The sequence below is a fragment of the Oncorhynchus mykiss genome, chromosome 15 (assembly GCF_057628025.1).
Source record: "Oncorhynchus mykiss isolate SJ-2025 chromosome 15, ASM5762802v1, whole genome shotgun sequence".
Classification (NCBI taxonomy): domain Eukaryota; kingdom Metazoa; phylum Chordata; class Actinopteri; order Salmoniformes; family Salmonidae; genus Oncorhynchus; species Oncorhynchus mykiss.
In genome coordinates this window covers 53,667,569-53,688,013 of record NC_143036.1, presented here as the reverse complement: position 1 = coordinate 53,688,013, position 20,445 = coordinate 53,667,569, and the positions used below count along the sequence as shown (strand labels likewise).

At 46.2% G+C, this 20,445-nt stretch overlaps 1 protein-coding gene across 4 annotated transcripts in view; it reads left to right on the top strand.

The window, feature by feature from the left end:
* Nucleotides 1-20,445, top strand: part of LOC110490240 (striatin-interacting protein 1 homolog) — a 51,615-nt gene that overhangs the window by 23,803 nt on the left and 7,367 nt on the right. For 2 of the 4 annotated variants that reach the window (XM_036944540.2, XM_036944538.2), the window contains exons 6-18: nt 9,966-10,034; nt 11,202-11,308; nt 12,863-12,990; nt 13,258-13,446; nt 13,851-13,901; nt 14,741-14,973; nt 16,238-16,303; nt 16,432-16,495; nt 16,982-17,053; nt 17,464-17,538; nt 17,989-18,086; nt 18,315-18,441; nt 20,145-20,245. In XM_036944540.2, the coding sequence (XP_036800435.1) occupies nt 9,966-10,034; nt 11,202-11,308; nt 12,863-12,990; nt 13,258-13,446; nt 13,851-13,901; nt 14,741-14,973; nt 16,238-16,303; nt 16,432-16,495; nt 16,982-17,053; nt 17,464-17,538; nt 17,989-18,086; nt 18,315-18,441; nt 20,145-20,245 (1,380 nt within the window). The remainder of the gene's footprint in view (nt 1-9,965; nt 10,035-11,201; nt 11,309-12,862; nt 12,991-13,257; nt 13,447-13,850; nt 13,902-14,740; nt 14,974-16,237; nt 16,304-16,431; nt 16,496-16,981; nt 17,054-17,463; nt 17,539-17,988; nt 18,087-18,314; nt 18,442-20,144; nt 20,246-20,445) is intronic. The other 2 variants (XM_090200329.1, XM_036944539.2) reach the window with 1 other exon arrangement.

The window sequence follows — 20,445 nt, the reverse complement described above, 5'->3', positions numbered from 1 at the left end:
AGACACAGTGGGGAAAGGAGGCACAGTGGGGGGAAGGGACACAGTGGGGGAAAGAGACACAGTGGGGAAAGGAGACACAGTGGGGGAAGGAGACACAGTGGGGGAAGGAGACACAGTGGGGGAAGGGGACACAGTGGGGGAAGGAGACACAGTGGGGGAAGGAGACACAGTGGGGGAAGGGGACACAGTGGGGGAAGGAGACACAGTGGGGGAAGGAGACACAGTGGGGGAAGGAGACACAGTGGGGGAAGGAGACACAGTGGGGGAAGGAGACACAGTGGGGGAAGGAGACACAGTGGGGGAAGGAGACACAGTGGGGGAAGGAGACACAGTGGGGGAAGGAGACACAGTGGGGAAAGGAGACACAGTGGGGGAAGGAGACACAGTGGGGGAAGGAGACACAGTGGGGGAAGGAGACACAGTGGGGGAAGGAGACACAGTGGGGGAAGGAGACACAGTGGGGGAAAGAGACACAGTGGGGAAAGGAGACACAGTGGGGGAAAGAGACACAGTGGGGGAAGGAGACACAGTGGGGGAAGGAGACACAGTGGGGGGAAGGGACACAGTGGGGGAAAGAGACACAGTGGGGAAAGGAGACACAGTGGGGGAAGGAGACACAGTGGGGGAAGGAGACACAGTGGGGAAAGGAGACACAGTGGGGAAAGGAGACACAGTGGGGGAAGGAGACACAGTGGGGGAAGGATACACAGTGGGGGAAGGGGACACAGTGGGGGAAGGAGACACAGTGGGGAAAGGAGACACAGTGGGGAAAGGAGACACAGTGGGGAAAGGAGACACAGTGGGGGAAGGAGACACAGTGGGGGAAGGAGACACAGTGGGGGAAGGAGACACAGTGGGGGAAGGATACACAGTGGGGGAAGGAGACACAGTGGGGGAAGGATACACAGTGGGGAAAGGAGACACAGTGGGGGAAGGAGACACAGTGGGGGAAGGAGACACAGTGGGGAAAAGAGACACAGTGGGGGAAGGATACACAGTGGGGGAAGGAGACACAGTGGGGGAAGGAGACACAGTGGGGGAAGGAGACACAGTGGGGGAAAGAGACACAGTGGGGGAAGGATACACAGTGGGGGAAGGAGACACAGTGGGGGAAAGAGACACAGTGGGGAAAGAGACACAGTGGGGGAAAGAGACACAGTGGGGGAAGAGACACAGTGGGGAAGGAGACACAGTGGGGGAAAGAGACACAGTGGGGGAAGGATACACAGTGGGGGAAGGAGACACAGTGGGGAAAGGAGACACAGTGGGGGAAGGAGACACAGTGGGGGAAGGAGACACAGTGGGGGAAAGAGACACAGTGGGGGAAGGATACACAGTGGGGGAAGGAGACACAGTGGGGGAAGGGGACAACAGGGGAAATCAGTAAAGTAATGTACTGCTCTGTAGGTTTAGGCTTGTTAGAACATCTTAGTAGCTACATTTTCAGAAACATACATGCAATGCATTGCAAAATTAATAGGAAATATAGTCAAGACGTTGACAAGGTTATATATAATGAGTTTTATTTGAAATAATAATTGTGTCCTTCAAACTTTGCTTTCATCAGAAAATCCTCCATTTGCAGCAATTACAGCCTTGCAGTCTCTTGGTATTCTAATTGTCAATTTGTTGAGGTAATCTGAAGAGATTTCACCCCATGCTTCCTGAAGCACCTCCCACAAGTTGGATTGGCTTGATGTGCACTTCTTATGTACCATACGGTCAAGCTGCTCCCACAACAGCTCAATAGGGTTGAGATCCGGTGACTGTGCTGGCCAGTCCATCATAGACAGAATACCAGCTGACTGCTTCTTCCCTAAATAGTTCTTGCATAGTTTGGAGCTGTGCTTTGGGTCATTGTCCTGTTGTAGGAGGAAACTGGCTCCAATTAAGCACCGTCCATAGGGTATGGCATAGTGTTGTAAAATGGAGTGGTAGCCTTCCTTTTACCCTGTACAAATCTCCAACTTTACCACCACCAAAGCACCCCCAGACCATCGCATTGCCTCCACCAAATCAAATGACATTTTATTTGTCACATATACATGGTTAGCAGATGTTAATGCGAGCGTAGCATAATGCTTGTGCTTCTAGTTCCGACCATGCAGTAATATCTAACAAGTAATCTAACAATTTCACAATAACTACCTTATACACACAAGTGTAAAGGAATGAATAAGAATATGTACATATAAATATATGGATGAGCGATGGCAGAATGACATAGGCAATATGCAGTAGATGGTATAGAGTACAGTATATACATATGAAATGAGTAATGTAGGGTATGTAAACATTCTATAAAGTGGCATTGTTTAAAGTGGCTAGTGATACATTTATTATATCCAATTTTTTATTTTTAAAGTGGCTAGAGATTTGAGTCAGTATATTGGCAGCAGCCACTCAATGTTAGGGATGGCTGTTTAACAGGCGGATGGCCTTGAGATAGAAGCTGTTTTTCTCGGTTTCTCTCGGTCTTTGCTTTGATGCACCTGTACTGACCTCGCCTTCTGGATGGTAGCGGGGTGAACAGGCAGTGGCTCGGGTGGTTGTTGTCCTTGATGATCTTTTTGGCCTTGCTGTGACATCGGGGAGTGTAGGTGTCCTGGAGGGCAGGTAGTTTGCCTCCGGTGATGCATTGTGCACTACCCCCCCGGTTGAGCCTTATGGTTGAGGGCGAAGCGATTTCCGTACCAGGCGGTGATACAGCCTGACAGGATGCTCTCATTTGTGCATCTGTAAAAGTGTGTAAGTGTTTTTGGTGACACGCCGAATTTCTTCAGCCTCCTGAGGTTGAAGAGGCGCTGCTGTGCCTTCTTCGCCACGCTGTCTGTGTGGGTGGACCATTTCAGTTTGTCCGTGATGTGTACGCCAAGGAACTTAAACCTTTCCACCTTCTCCACTACTTGACAGATGACATCAAGCACTCCTCCAGCATTAAATTAGTTTTTTCTGCGTCTCACGAATGTTCTTCTTTGTGATCCGAACACCTCAAACTTAGATTAGTCTGTCCATAACACTTTTTTCCAATCTTCCTCTGTCCAGTGTCTTTGTTCTTTTGCCCATTTTAATCTTTTATTTTTATTGGCCAGTCTGAGATATGGCTTTTTCTTTGCAGCTCTGCCTAGAAGGCCAGCATCCCGAAGTTGCCTTTTCACTGTTGATGTTGAGACAGGTGTTTTGCTATTAATGAATGAAGCTGCCGGTTGAGGACTTGTGAGGCGTCTGTTTCTCAAACTAGACACTCTAATGTACTTGTCCTCTTGCTCAGTTGTGCACCGGGGCCTCCCACTCCTCTTTCTATTCTGGTTAGGGCCAGTGTGCGCTGTTCTGTGAAGGGAGTAGTACACAGCGTTGTACGAGATCTTCAGTTTCTTGGCAATTTCTTGCATGGAAAAGCCTTAATTTCTCAGAACAAGAATAGAATGACGAGTTTCAGAAGAAAGTTATTTGTTTCTGGCTATTTTGAGCCTTAATCGAACACACAAATGTTGATGCTCCAGATACTCAACTAGTCGAAAGAAGGCCCGTTTTATTGTTCTTTAATCAGGACAACCGTTTTCAGCTGTGCTAACATAATTGCAAAAGGGTTTTCGAATGATCGATTAGCCTTTTAAAATGATGAACTTGGATTAGCTAACACAACTTGCCATTGGAACACAGGAGTGATGGTTGCAGGAGTGATGGTTGTCGATTTCATAAAAAAATCTGCTGTTTCAAGCTACAATAGTCATTTACCACATCAATTATCACTGTATTTCTGATCAATTTTATGTTATTTAAATGATCTAAAAAACAAGGATATTTCAAAGTGACTCATCAATAAGTCAAATACTATACACTGAGTGTATAAAACATTTAGAACAGTCGTCCTAATATTGAGTTGCACTACCTTTTTGGCCTCAGAACAGCCTCAATTCATCGGGGCATGGTGTCGAAAGCGTTCTACAGGGATGCTGGCACTTGTTGACTCCAATGCCTCTCACAATTGTGTCAAGTTGGCTGGATGTCATTTGGGTGGTAGACCATTCTTGATGCACACAGGAAACTGTTCAGCGTGAAAAAACCCAGCGACGTTGCAGTTCTTGACACAAATAGGTGCGCCTGGCACTTACTACCATACCCGGTTTGAAGGCACATAAATATTTTTCACTCTCTGAATGGTACACATACACAATCCATGTCTCAATTGTCTCAAGGTTTAAAAATCCTTCTTTAACCTGTCTCCTCCCCTTCGTCTACACTGATTTAACAAGTGGATTTAACAAGTGACATCAATAAGGGATCATAGCCTTCACCTGGATTCACTCAGTCAGTTCTTAATGTTTTGTACACTGTACAATTTCAGGTGGTCTTTTCAAATAGCTCCTACACTTAAAGGGCATCCCATAAGCATACCACTGAATCGATAAGTAGGCATATTACAGTTTTTTTGGATTGCTTACACACTAAAATTAAAAGTAGTACACTATTAGCAAAACCTTACACTCAAGAAGCAAAACATCAGCCCATATTTGCACAACTATAAGCACATTGTCAACCTCACACTTGTTGCAAAACTCTACACACAGTGATTTGCAAAACACTAAACACACTTAACATACATTACACACAAAAATCTATCATGAAGTCACATCTTTGCAATACCAAAGCACTGACTGTCAAATTACCACACCGTCCAACCAATTGGTTCAACACAGTCATCAGGTGTGCAAACACTCGTTTGCTTAATTGTAGACACACCAATCAGGTGTATAAGCACTATAAAAAGCTGCAGGTGAGTTCCTCGGTCTTCAAGCACAATGGAAAGAGTCAGAGAAAGAGTAAGACGACGAGGAGGAGGAGGAGGAGGACGACAACGAGGAGGAGGAAGGGGAGGAAGAGGAAGACAAGAAGGTGCTCAAAGAGGACCGAATCTGACAAATGAGATCCGCGCAACACTGGTTGATCACGTTGTCAACCACGGCCTGACGCTGAGGGAGGCTGGACTGCGAGTACAGCCAAATCTAAGCCGATATACAGTGACAAGTGTGATGAGAACATTTCGACTGGAAAATAGGTATTGTAAAAATATCATCATATCAAAAACATCTGCACGGTTTCAGTAACAGCTTACAGTACTGTATTCTATGCACTATCAGCACTTCTGTTACCTTTTCCTGTGAAATTACTGTACTATTGTACACTGTTTTTTTTTTCTACATAGGATTGAGGGTCAGGGACGACAAGGGGGAAGGCCTCCTATGTTCACAGAACAGCAAGAGAGGGAGATAGTAAACATGGTTTTGGCCAACAATGCTATAACACTCAAGCAGCTCCAAGCTAACATTGTCAATAACCACACCATTTTCAACGATATCCATCAGGTCTCAACATCAACACTGGCACGCATCCTAAAAAAAAAACATATTCAAATGAAGCAAATTTATCGAGTGCCTTTCGAGCGCAATTCCGAAAGGGTGAAACAACTGCGGCATGATTATGCAGAGGTATGTATTCACTTTAGCAGTGTGATCTTGCATACTGTCTCATAATCTTTTACTGTACTGTAATATGTATACTAGATCTACACTGAACTACACAATTTTGCCCGACACTGTTTTTCAGAGAGTTTTACGAATGGATGGAGAGGAGATCCAGCATGAGTTCATTTACGTAGATGAGGCTGGGTTCAACCTGACGAGAACACGGAGGGGAAGAAACATCATTGGCCACAGGGCTATAGTCAATGTCCCAGGGCAACGTGGGGGTAATATAACACTCTGTGCAGCCATTACACAGAATGGGGTCCTCCACCGCCATGCCCATATGGGCCCTTACAACACAGCACTCATACTTACATTCTTGGACCAATTGCACAACATAACAGCAGCAAATCAAATCAATCATATGCAATACATTGTTGTCTGGGACAATGTGTCTTTCCACCGCTCTGCTCTGGTTCAGAACTGGTTTCCACAACATCCACATTTCACCGTCCTATATCTTCCACCATACTCTCCATTCCTCAACCCTATAGAAGAGTTTTTCTCGGCATGGCGGTGGAAGGTATATGATCTCCGTCTCCAGGCTGAGGTACCCCTCATCCAAGCCATGGAGGAGGCCTGTGACCAGATGGAGGTAGCAGCAATGCAAGGATGGATTCGTCATTCAAGACGTTTCTTCCCAAGGTGTCTTGCTAATGACAACATTGCCTGCGATGTTGATGAAATTCTCTGGCCAGATCCAGCTAGGCGAAGAGACAATGTCTAGTTATTTATTTTTTTGAACTTACAATACGTAAAGTGTCGTTTGGTTACAGTATTATGACTCTCCATCATCAACATTTTGGGGGTGTTGAGAAATAAATGAGTTTCTTCAGTCTGCAACATTGGTCTTGTGTGGTGTTTGGTGAATTTACATTTTATTTGTACTTTGTTGATAGTAGCCTACTCTAATCATAGGGAAGTAGAAGTGCTAAAAGTGTTTTAGGTTTATCACAGCAGAGTGTAACTCGTGTAAACAGAGTCTAGTAATGTGAAACGTGTGTGTTTCATATGGTAACAAAGTGTGGTTTTTAAAAAGAAGTGTATAGTTTTTACAAGAGTGTTTAATTTTGCAAAGGATCTGTAGTGTTTTGCTAATTGGGTGTGTGGTTGTGCTAATTGTGTGTAGTGTTTTGAAAACACGGGCCCTGTTTTGAAAATCGTGCTTAAGCAATCAAAAAAAACTGTAAATGTCCCCACGGAGTCAATTCCTCTGTCACCTGCCTGCCTGAGGTTCCTCCTCTCCCTAAGGGAAGATCTACTGCTGCCTCACTATTTTGGGTCTCTACCAACCTTAGCCATGGACTAATCTACCTAATGGGAGAGGCTGGTAGAGATGGTGCTGATAATAGCTGATTGGCTTTGTGTGTGTGTGTGTGCGTGTGTGTGCGTGCGTGTGTGTGTGTGTGTGTGTGTGTGTGTGAGAGAGGGCAGGGAATTGAACAGGATTGAACATCTATTTTTAATTATTCTCCCGGTGGGAGTGACTCTGGGAGGTGGTACAGGCCGTGGTCTGTGTGTGTGGAGAGGAGACAGACAGCTCGATCATGACTCAGTGTCCAGGAATGGCTTCCTGTTCTGTTTCTTCTGTTGGGTATTTCTGTCCATCCCCTTGGCTCCTCTTTAATGAGAGAGTCACCGCAAGGCTAATCCCTGCTGAGTGTTGCTGAGGGACCCTGGACAGTGTGGAGTTAAACACACACAGGCACGTACAAGCACACGCACGTTCACAGACCGGCAGAGAGATCCACACACACACATACCAGAAATGTTAATTCATGAATACACCATTCTCTCTTTCTCTTCTCCGTCCTACCTCCCACATCCATCCCTCTTCGCTTCAGCTAGGATATGAGGCACCTACTGGCTCTTAGTGAGGGGGACAAGAGCAGCGAGAGCAGGTTGAGAGCAGACAGAGAGGGAGACAGAGCACCGGCCTCTGCGATTCACAGCTCACTGGCGAGGCGGCAGAGCCAGTGAGCCTGGTCTCTTATTGACCTCTGATTCTACGGCTTAGCAAGCAAGCAGCCACCTCCTATTACTTCGTAGCACCTGTTAAGCTGCGGAGCCAACACACAGGGAATGATCTCTGTCTGTATTTCTCCTCTGCTATTTATCCTGCCTGCACTGGTGTTCATTCTCAGTTGTGATTTACGCTGGGTTTTTTTTTTCACTTCAAATCAAATACAAGTTTGTCACATGCTTCGTAAACAACAGGTGTGGACTAACAGTGAAATGCCTACGGGCCCTTCCCAACAATGCAGAGAGAAAGAAAATAGAGAAATACTAGAAAAGTCAAACACGTAATAATAGATACACAATGAGTAACGGTAACTATATACAAGGGGTACAAGTACCGAGTCCATGTGAAGGGGTATGAGGTCATTGAGGTAGATAAGTACCTATAACTAGAAACAAAGTGACACGGTAGTAGCAGCAGCGTATGTGACGAGTCAGAAAAATGAATGCAAAAAGGGTCAATGCTATTTGGTTAACTATTTAACTAACTATTTAACTGTCTTATGGCCTGGCGGTAGAAGCTGTTCAAGGGCCTGTTGTTTCCAGACTTGGGTGGCTGGAGTCTTTGACAATTTTTAGGGCCTCCCTCTGACACTGGCTGGCATAGAGGTCCTGGATGGCAGGGAGCTTGGCCCCAGTGATGCACTGGGCCGTACACACTAACCCACAACCCTCCAGGGTCCTTAGCTCAGTGATGGTCGGTCCAGTGTGGCTCAGTTGGTAGAGCATGGCGCTTGCAACGTCAGGGTTGTGGGTTCGATTCCCACGGCGGACCAGTACGAAAATGTATACACTCTGAATAAGAGCATCTGCTAAATGACAAAAAATAGAAATGTACAAAATGATGAGCTTGGAGGGCACTATGGTGTCAATGAACTGCATTATCATGTAGGCCTTTTGTCCAAGTGGGAAAGAGCAGTGTGGAGTGCAATAGAGATTACGCTATCTGTGGAACTGTTGGGGTGGTATGCGAATTGGAGTGGGTCCAGGGTGTCTGGGATGATGGTGTTGATGTGAGTCATGACCAGCCTTTCAAAGCACTTGTCGGCTGCAGATGTGAGTGCTACAAGGTGATAGTCATTTAGACAGGTTACCTTTGGCGTTCTTGAGCACAGGAACTATGGTGGTCTGCTTAAAGCATGTAGGTATTACAGACTGGGTCAGGAAGAAGTTTAAAATGTCAGTGAATTAACTTGCCAGCTGGTCAGCGCATGCTCTGAGTACACGTCCTGGTAATCCATCTGGCCCTGCGGCCTTGTGAATGTTAACCTGTTTAAAGATTTTCCTCACATCGGCTACGGAGAGGGTGATAACCCAGTCGTCTGGAACAGTTGGTGCTCTCACGCATGGTTCAGTGTTGCCTCAAAGCAAGCATAGAAGGCATTAAGCTTGTCTGGTAGTATCACGTCACTGGGCAGCTCTTGGCTGAGTTTCCCTTTGTAATCCGTGATAGTTTGCAAGCCTTGCCACATCCGACAAGGGTCCGAGCCAGTGTAATAGGATTCGATATTAGTCCTGTATTGACATTTTTCCTGTTTGATGGTTTTTTGAGGGTGTAGTGGGATTTCTTATAACCGTCCGGGTTAGTGTCCCTCACCTTGAAAGTGGCAGCTTTAGCTCAGTGTGGATGTTGCCTGTAATCCGTGGCTTCTGGTTGGGAAAAGTATGTACGGTCAATGTGGGGACAGCGTTGTCAACGCACTTATTAATGAAGCCGGTGACTGATGTGGTAAACTCTGAAAATGCCATAGGATGATTCCCAGAACAAATTCCAGTCTGTGCAAGCGAAACAGTTCTGTAGTTTAGCATTCGCTTCATCGGACCACTTCCGTCACTGGTACTTCCTGTTTGAGTTTTTGCTTGTAAGCAGGAATCAGGAGGATAGAGTTATGGTCAAAATCGCAAAATGGAGGGGGAGGGAGAGCTTTGTATGTGTCTCTGTGTGTGGAGTGAAGGTGATCTAGAGTTGTTTCTCCTCTAGTTGCACAGGTGAATTGCTGGGAGAAATGAGAAGTTGTCCTGCATTAAGATCACCGGCCACTAGGAGCGCTGCCTCTGGATGAGCATTTCCTTGTTGGACAATGGATCTATACAGCTCGTTGAGTGTGGTTTTAGTGCCAGCATTGGTTTGTGGTGGTAAATAGACATCTACGAAAAATATAGATGCAAACTTGGTAAATAGTATGGTATACAGTTTAGCAGAACCTCAAGACTTCCTTTTAATATTAGAGATTGCGCACTAGTTAAGAAAGCGACACCCGCCACCTCCTTGTCACTTTAATTATAGGAAATGAGAACTTCCTGACCCCATGACCTGACCAGAGCCTAGACATGAGCGATATCTCTCGTCTGTTTTTAGCTGTGGTGTGGTATGATTTGTACTGTATACAAGCTGAACTGCTTCTGTGTTTCACTCTGCAGTAACAACCAAGCCTGCAGCAGTGCAGTGAGGAAACCTGCCATCTCTCTGGCGGACAGCACAGAACTCAGGTGACCATCCTTCCACCTCACTGATTTTTACAGCAGTCGCCCAATCAGCCAAGCACAAAATCCCAAACAGCAAGCAATGCATATGTAGAAGCATTATGGCTAGGAAAAGCTCCCTAGTAAGGAAGGAACCTGGCCAGCCCTCTTCTGGCTGTTCCGGGTGGAAACTATAAGAGTACCTGGCCATTTAAGGCCAGATTGTTCTTCAAGATGTTCAAATGTTCAAGGATGGGCAGCAGGGTCAAATAATAATCAGTGGTTGTAGAGGATGCAACAGGTCAGTACTTCAGGAGTAAACACCACTAGAGGGATATCAACAGACCACCAACTTACTAACCTTAGGCAAGGTTGAGTATAGCCCACGAAGATCTCTTCCACAGCACGAGCCCAAGGGGGCACAAAACCGGATAGGAAGATCACATATGTGACTCAACCTACTCAAGTGACAAACCCCTCCTAGGGACGGCTTGGAAGAGCCCTAGTAAGCCAGTGACTCAACCCCCCCTAATAGGGTCAGAGGCAGAGAATCCCAGTGGAGAGAGGGGAGCCGGCCAGGCAGAGACAGCAAGGGAGGTTCGTCGCTCCAGTGCCTTGCCGTTCACCTTTGCATCCCTGGGCCAGACTACACTCAATCATAGGACCTACTGAAGAGATGCGTCTTCAGTAAGGACTTAAAGGTTGAGACCGAGTCTGCGTCTCTCACATGGATAGGCAGACCATTCCATAAAAATGGAGCTCTATAGGAGAAAGCCTTGCCTCCAGCTGTTTGCTTACAAATTCTAGGGACAATAAGGTGGGAAACTAAATAACACGTCCTAATAGCTTGTAGAAAATGGAGGCCATTATGGCTTGTTTTCCATCTGAATCAAGGCGTTAATGCACAGGACACTGCCTCGCTAACATTGTATAATTACTGTAGGGTGATTTAGGCTGATGCATTAGCTAGGCAAGTGCATGTGGAAACATGTACAAGAGCATTATGTGTGCACACACACACATTTACAGATTCACACATGTACAAACTACACATAGGCAGACATAATGTATGCACAAGCACACACAGTTATATTTTTGGAGTGGAGAGCTGTTCTACCTCAGTAGCTTACAGACTATTTGTCTTGATGCATGCATGCACACACCTGTTCATTCTGACCTCTTGTGTTCCACTAGGGTCTTGCTAAGCATCATGTACCTGATGGTGGAGACCATCCGTCTGCAGACAGAGGACGACAGGCCAGAGTGGAGAACTGCCAGAGAGGCATTCAAGACTGAACTGGGTTTGTGTGTGTGTGTGTGTGTGTGTGTGTGTGTGTAAGACGTTTCTGTAATTTCAACAGTAAAACACTGTAGAAGGCAGTAAAATGCCATACATGTGTTTTACAGCACACCAAGACTTTAATTTCAACAGCAAAACACTGTGAAATGCACAGTAAAATACCATAAATGTGTTTTACAGGATTAATGATGGTGCATTGTGGGTTAATGTTGTGAGCTGGGAAAGAGTCTTGCTCATTAACATGCTGTATGTTAATGTGTGCCTTGTAAGAGGCTGTATTTGTTGCACCCGTGAGTGAGAATGCTGTACCCACCCAGAATACAGTAATATACTGTATTTTAGGAATTCTACAAACCTTTTCCTGTAGATTTTCAGGACCTTACTGGCCAATTGCTGGCAGTAATTGACTGTAATTCAGAATACAGTACCAAACTGCATTTTTGGAGTGCCAAAAACCTTTTGAGCAGTAGTGGGTGCATGGTATTGTTGTCTTTTAAGAGGCTATATTAGTGAGAATGCTGTACAAATTTAACTGATATGTGATAGTAGTTCCCTAACAATGAAATGTATATAGGGAACAGATCAGCGTTAGCCTGGGTGACGTGACCCACGTCACGACGCAGCTCGAGAGCTGGCCTCTGCCAGACTAGATCAGAGTTAGCCTGGGTGACGTGACCCAGGTGACTACACAGCTCGAGAGCTGGCCTCTGCCAGACTAGATCAGAGTGGCAGTGAGTCTTACACCTTTAATGGTTGAATATTTAACAATGTCTATTCAATCTGTTTCGCCCTGTAATAACAGACAGTTTGGAAGCCTTTGTTTAGGCCTGTGATATAAAAAAACAAATGTTCATAAATATGATGTAATATTCAAATACCTAGCAGCCAACCTTCTCGCTCCAATCCCTTGTAATTACAGGAAAATACTGCAATAATTACTTTCTTACAGTTTATTAGGCACCTTTACTGTATTGGACTGGGTTCTTTGACATTATAGTCATTTACAGGAAGGAGATGTCAAGCCACCGTGAATATCTCAGTGTTTGGGCACTATCCAGAGATAGTCAGAGAGATATCATAAGATATCTTGCTGTAATAACTATTATTTTGAAGACCAGTGTCTTCTTAACTACAACAATATTTTCAGTAACGGTTTCAGAAACGTTTCTACATGCTATGACTTTGATATGTGTTTTTTTTCCTTCTCAACTTTGGTTGAATGCACAGACCGTAAGTTGCTAATGACAAGAGTGCCTGCTAAATGACCCGAATGTAAAAATGAAAACTTGCAAAGAGCACTGGGTGATTACAGATTTATACCGTAATTGTTATTGGTACTGTAATTTAGATTGCAGTAACTGACTTGGTAGTGTAAATTAGATTACAGTAACAGTTTTGCTACCGTAAAATGGATTACAGTAGCTGTACTGTAAAAGAAAGTACAGTAACTTACTGGCCAATTGCTGCCAGTAAGTTACTGTAAATTATACAGGAAATGTTTTAGTGTGTACACTGTATGTGTGTGCTGGCTGTTGACCCTCTCCTCTAACCTCAGGTTCTCCTCTGTACAACGGAGAGCCATTTTCCCTGTTGCTCTTCACCATGGTGACCAAGTTCTGCAGTATGAACGCTCCACACTTTCCCATGAAGAAGGTCCTGCTCCTGCTCTGGAAGACCATCCTGGTCAGTAAGCTACAGCACCGACACCATTAACTGTCCGTTTAGTAGGCTAGCCGCTCCGTAACAGAGGTATTTCATCCACCACTAGTGTAAATTCAAAACGCTTGCTAGAATGACGTTGGAACCGGAGTGTCAGGTTCGACTGGCTCCTGCAATGGAATCGATGGGTTCGTAAAATTCGGTTTGCCAATAGCTGCACAGAGCTCTGTCCGTGTGTTCATGTACATCTCTGTGGCTTTCTGTGTCCATCTGTCTCTCTGCGTGTCACAGTTCACCATGGGGGGCTTCGAGGAGCTCCAGGAGATGAAGGTTCGAGGGAGAGAGAGGCTGAGCCTGCCCCCCTTGCCTGAGGACAGCATCAAGGTAATTCGGAGCATGAGAGCAGCCTCTCCTCCAGCCTCGGCAATGGAGCTCATCGAACAGCAACAGCAGGCCAAGAGAGGACGCCGCAGCCGCAGGGTACGTATTATACAGCCATCATATCATGCACATTCTGTTCCTGGAGCTTTTCACACACACACACACACACACACACACACACACACACACACACACACACACACCTGTGCGCTAGTCTCACTTGACTGAATACACACCCGATGTGTTCTAACAGCGAGCCTAACTAAAACCGTGCAGTCACAACCTCACGGCGCCACGCCCTCTAACAAGCATGGATTGCTCAGCCTGACTGTAGCAGTAGAGAATGTGACTAGGAGCTATGTGCACACCCTCGGTGTACTGCACTCCCCCTGACACGTTTGTTCTTTTAACCTCTTCCTCTAATCCCAACTGTGCTGTTTTTAGACTGGGGCTCTGACTTCACCAGGCTCTCAACCGCCCTCCTCTTCCTTGTGTCCCTGCAGAGTGCCTTTGTTGATAGCTTGGAAGGAGACAGTCCCTTTCCCAAGAAGCAGGTCTTTACCCACTTTCCCTCTGCATTTTCTCTGCCTCGGGCTGGTTCTTGCACCTTCTATTCCTCCACCTCTTTCTTTTCCTCTTCTTTCTCCTCTTCCTCTTATTCCTTGTCCTCCTCCTCCTCCTCTTCCTCCTTCCCCTTTTCTCCCCCTTCACTGCGCTCTGCACTGTATGGGTGGGTACAGAGGCGGGGCTGGCTGTGGTCGAGGTCCCTGCGGACATGGCGGGAGCTTTCCTCTCGTCTCCATCTCCACCGGGTTGTTAGGCCGCCAGCGTATCGCTGTAGAACAACAGTTCACTGCAGCTTCTTTCCCACCACGCAGCTGAATGGCTTGTTCTCCATGGGATATGAGTCATGTAGGTCTATGCTGGTCACACTGCTTCCGTTACCTCTGTTGCTCTCCTCGCCAGCACACAGTCTACCTGACGACTACTTACTACCACCACACCGCCATACGTTGCATTGCACTGGCGCTCCGCTGCTATTAAATGCAACCCCCTTTGCCTGATGCTTGTTGCATTGATGATGCCGCAGTCATTCATTAAAACTATGGAAGTGGTTTGAGATTATTGGGGTTTGTGTTTGTATGACTCATTATGGTTGTAAGTGGAATGTTTAACACTTGAATATGGAGTTGGGCCCAAAGGTTCCTCAGGTATTTTACTGGGAGTTTCTGTAACTTTTTTGTCTTGGAGTGCAGCCTTATGGTAGGTAAGTCTTGAGTATTGCTTGGGGTTGAAGTGGGAAGCCTGTGTGTGTGTGTGTGTGTGTGTGTGTGTGTGTGTGTGTGAGGGGACGGCCTCTTTCATGCCCCCTGCTGGTTGTTCTGGTTTCCAGCCCCTGGTAAAGCAGGACAGCCTAGACACGTACAACGAGCGAGACCCCTTTAAGAACGACGACGCACGCGACGAGGAGGAGGATGGCGAGGAAGCCGACAGTGGCATCGAGGGCGAGGTGGACCCCCTGGACCGTGATGTCATCATCCAGCCGCCACCCCCACCGCCCCCGCTCAGACCCCCCACTGAGAGTGCGTCCCTCCCCAAGGGTCTGCCCTGGGCCCCCAAAGTCAGGTAAGGCTGGAACGCCCAGTTCCAAACCAACCTCTCGCCCCTCGCCATAACTCTTAACCCTTCTGTGTTTGCAGATCTGAAGGGATTGGATAGGTGTAATATAGTGGAAGCTCCCCAAACACCATCAGAAGGCAGGGTGGATCGATCACCTTATTGGTTACCTCAGATCTGCAAACTCAAGTGATAGCATACAAAATCAAATGTACACTGGGTTCTAGTTTTGTTATTCTACACACTCGTGCTGCTGATAGTGCCCCCTCTGTTTAGGAGGACTCAAAGTAACCCACCTCAGTCACTAATACAGTAACAGCCAGCTCCCCCTCGCAAGATGGCCTCTGTCTACACATTAGTGACAGTGGCCTATCTCTCGTGTTTGTGTGTGTGTGTGTGCGTGGGTGGACTTGGCGACATGAATGATAATTTAGCACATGAGGTGGAGTTCCAGATCCCAATATCACACAGTGTACAGAGGCAGCATCGAGTGTGACTGATGAGGCTTTAAGCAGCCAACACGACACCCTAAAGTGTGTGTGTGCAAACACTCTTAAGATGGATGTCTGTTGGATGCATCATCTGGTTAGCAGCCAAACATCTTTTTTTTTTTTTTTTTTTTCTGTTTCAAATATTTGTATTAAACACACACAAGAATGGTGTATAAGGTATACAAGACAGGTATACAATTCTTATCTAAACATAAAAGAGCATAAAGGAACAACAAGACCCAGAGTCCTGGGTGCAGAACAAATAATACAAAACACGACATACAAAACAAGGACACGTAGAAAGAAAGAGGGAAGATGTCCCCCCTTATTGCCCCAACCCCCCCCCCTCCCAACTGCTCGGGTGGCAGGGCCAGCACATGCTGCCCAAAGGTAGATTAAAATATTACAATTGAGAGTGCGTTAATAAGTACAAATTCACAGCGCCGACTCGTCCAAGTAGGAGAGGAAAGGCTGCCAGATTTGATCAAATGTTGATAATTTATTGTTCAGAATATATCTAATTCTTTCTAAGTGTACAGTGTTTGCCAATTCACTGAGCCATAATTTGGTAGAGGGCGCTTCCCTCCTCTTCCAAAACAACAAGATTCGTTTTTTTGCCGAACAGCCAAACATCTTTGATCGGTCTGTTTAGATAGTATCTCGACAAGCCCGGGAAACACAGTAGGTCTCGTAGTGTGATCAGTGAGAAGGTGAATCTCAGACTGGGGGGGGTTAGTGAGGGGCAGCAGGCCTCTATCGAATCTATCGGTCTGTCTCCACAGAGAGAAAGACATCGAGCACTTCCTGGAGACCAGCAGGAACAAGTTCATCGGCTTCACTCTGGGAAAGTGAGTGTCGCTTTCACTGTGTTGTTGTCTGAAAGGCTCGCTCCACGTAGTACACTGCCATGTGTGGTCCTAGTTATTGCAGTGCCAGTGACTGTTCTCTCTCGGCTGCTATGTTTTTTTTCTTCTAGTGACACAGAGACACTGGTCGGTCTTCCTAGGCCCATACACGAGAGTGTCAAGACCCTCAAACAGGTAAGGGGGAGATAAATCTCTCTTGTTCTTCCTCTTCTGTCCTTTCTACCTCTCCTCTCAATCCCTCCGTCGCTCTCGCTCCACCAGGATCGAGTGTTACACCGGTGACGAAGCATTGACCGTTTATTTGACCAGCGGGTCAATATCCCTGGACATTGACATCCCACTCGGACATCTAATTGTGTGTTTTGAACTGACTGTGAAACACCGTTACACTGAGGAATGCCCTTCTGTGTGTCAACCTGTGAATACTAATGAACGCCCGTTCAAAGCCGCTTCTGTATACACCCCGCGCGCTGCCTGACGAGATGATGTCGGAATACTATGGTATATCGCCATGGTGATGTCTCATTGAAAAGGTGTGAAGTGGAATAGAATCGATTGTGGTTATGAAGTGCTTTGCACTGGCTCTCCTAGTGCTTTATATTGTATTGTGTATTGTGGCTAACTCACCCAATCCAACACCATGCTCTCTTTTCCCTCCAGCACAAATATGTCTCTATAGCTGAGATGCAGATCAAGAGGGAAGAGGAGCTTCAACAGTGCCCCATGACCCTGGTCAGTGACGCTTCTCACTGTTTACTTTATATGAAATGACAGGAACTCCTCTATTTGAATGAGTTTAATGCTAGGCTAAAACTCTACTAGAAAATGAAGTGGGGGGGCTGTCAATGTTTTGACCCCTAGTTGCACCACACCTCCCAAAAGCATAATGTCTGCTCAATGTCTACATTTTTACATTTTAAAACTGAAGGGCTTTTTGTGTTTTATGTTGTGAATGTGTCTTTGTAATAACATTTGAATTCTATCTCTCTTCTAAAATAGATTCTTAATCTCAATGAGACTAACCTGGTCAAATAGAAATATGATCTTTCATTTTCTAAGTGTTGGAACAGGGCTCTGTGATTGGAAACAAGATGACTATAGACCGTGTGTAACTCATATCGTGTGGTGTTGTGTTGTGTCAGGGAGAAGAGGATGTGGATGAGACCCCAACAGAGATCCTGTATCTGGGAATGCTTCCTAACCTGTCTCAGTATGTGGTGAGGACATCTACCGTTATATTCTGCTCTACCAAGACACTTCACATGGCATCAAATCAAATCAAATCAAATCAAATTTATTTTATATAGCCCTTCGTACATCAGCTGATATCTCAAAGTGCTGTACAGAAACCCAGCCTAAAACCCCAAACAGCAAGCAATGCAGGTGAAGAAGCACGGTGGCTAGGAAAAACTCCCTAGAAAGGCCAAAACCTAGGAAGAAACCTAGAGAGGAACCAGGCTATGTGGGGTGGCCAGTCCTCTTCTGGCTGTGCCGGGTGGAGATTATAACAAAACATGGTCAAGATGTTCAAATGTAATGTAAGATGATGGCATCATCTTACTTTGCATCTCAAAAATCATAGATTGTTACTAAGTATTTGCTGTCTAGACCTGTCATGTTTCCGAGCTGAGAGGTTGAAAGCTAAAAACCCACATTGTATTGATCAGATTGCCCTTCTGAAGCTGCTGCTGGCTGCAGCACCTACCTCCAAGGCCAAGACGGACTCCATCAATATACTGGCTGATGTGCTGCCAGAGGAGATGCCGTGAGTGTAATAGCCTTGTGCCTCTCCTTGTTCCCTCACGGCCATCTTTGCCGTTCATGCTTAAGTTGAGTGATGGCGATAAGGAGGACCTGTAATATAGTTTGTTCATAGATAAAGTCAATGACTATAGATTTGTCATGTCAAGGGAAGTTGTTGCTATGAATCACATAAAAGGGGTGTGTGTGTGTGTGTGTGTGTGTGTGTGTGTGTGTGTGTGTGTGATGGCAGAATCACGGTCCTCCAGAGCATGAAGCTGGGTATTGACGTGAACAGACACAAGGAGATCATTGTCAAGGCCATCTCTGCACTTCTGCTGCTGCTCCTCAAGCACCTGAAACTCAATCACATCTACCAAGTAAGCCCACCTACCGCCCCTACCGGTCTTTCTTTCTCTCTACCTCTCTCTCTCTTTCTCTGTTCCCCCCCCCCCCCCCCCCTCACACCCCAGGTCAGCCACTATCTCTCGCTCTCCATCCCTTTCTCTCCCCCACCCCCTCAGGTCTGCCGCTGCTCTCTCACTCTCATCTCTTCCAGTGGGGTAGTGGAGGGTAAACGCAGTTTAACCACTTTTGCAGAAAAATGCATTGAAAATATAGGAAGCTTAACTTTTTTTTTACACCACAGCAGGCGAACAGTTTACCCCCCCCCCCCCCCACACACACACACCTTTCCCACCCTCACACACTAAGTCAGCCTCCATTCTCTCTCATCTCCCTGCCTTCCACATTCACCACCACATTTCTCTCGCTTTCTGTCTTCATCTCCTCTCACATCCCCCACCCATTTGGCTCCTGGCAGCCGACAACACAGATCCTGCACTGGAATGATAGGCACACAGTCAAAGGTTCATACGTCTCCCTGCACACAGAGAGGGAGGCAGGATAGAGGGAGGCAGGATAGAGGGAGGCAGGATAGAGGGAGGCAGGAGGAGGAGGAGGAGGGTTGGAGAAGTACCATCAGACAAGAAATGGGTACATAGCCGCACCATCCATTTTCTAAAATGCAAAGCTGAGCTCCTTCCAAAATCTGCTCTTGTAAAGGAGGATTATAATTCCTATTTTGGGCCGATTAGCTTGTATCGTCGTCCTACTGCTGCTTCTCCCTGAGACGAGAGAGTGTGTCTCTCTTCAGCACACGAAACCATGTACCTTTTTTAAAAGGGATTGGTTCAAGGTTGACTTTTTGGCACGCAACCACTATTGATAGGTAGTGAATCGTCTTCAGAGAGAAATGGAGCATCTGCTCTTTTGACAATAGTGTGCTTATACCTGGCAGCAGGTCAGGACTGTTCTGTCAAATCCTACATGAAAAAGGAGCTAGTTCCCCATTTAATAGGATGAAAGATGAACAAAGCTGGATGTAAAATTATTGTAGCGCCATCTACTGCCCAAAATGATTACCTTCACTCTTATTTCCCACGACCAACTGCCAAATGAAGCTTGTTGCAAAGATGCATTATTGCAACTGCAGAACCCAGCTCAGTGAAAGGGTTAAATGAGTCTGCCTATCCTGCTGGCTCTTAGACGGCCATGCCGCAGAGCTGAGTACTTCCAGGGAGAGCAGATTGGCTAAATCCTCTTATTGGAACCCCCGTCATTCCCATCGTGAGAGTGTAAAGGGGTTGTCATTTCAGAGTGTCTTTTACACCCCAAAAGTCGGATGACAGAATGCTCATCATGGTTCCTGCTTTGAATTCATAGGCACACAGCAATAATAGTAGCTGTGCTAACAAAAAGTGGTCTTGAACGGTCTTTTGATGATCGTAAACGATTGCATAGAATGTATAAAAGAGGAGAAATCGGTCTATTCCTGAACTCTGCAGGCTGCTCATAAAATATAAAAAGACTGGGGGTTGGAGGATTAATCTTTTATTATTTAATGGATATGAATTTTTATTATTAGGAGTTAAAGGGCTAGTGGGCCTTAGTGCTTTATCTGGTCCTCCATGGTTCCTGTGCACTAAAGACAGTCAGGGACTTTGCAGTGACCTTGTACTTCCTGTCTCTCTCTCTCCCTCTCTCCCTCTCTCTCTCCCTCCCTCCCTCCCTCTCCCTCCAGTTTGAGATTGTCTCTCAACACCTGGTGTTTGCTAACTGCATCCCACTGATCCTCAAGTTCTTCAACCAGAACATCATGTCTTACATCAGTGCCAAAAACAGGTAGGACTCACTGACTACAACTGACTACCACTTAGATTCTGCCACAGTGCCAGAGGTGCATCTGCACCCACATAAAGGCATGGCTTCCGACTGCCAGGTATTTGTTTCCTGCTCATAAAAGACACCAGCGGCTGAGGGGTGGAGGTGCCAAAACACGGGGGGGGGGGGGGGGTTCAGGTGTGGTTGGCAAATGTGTACCT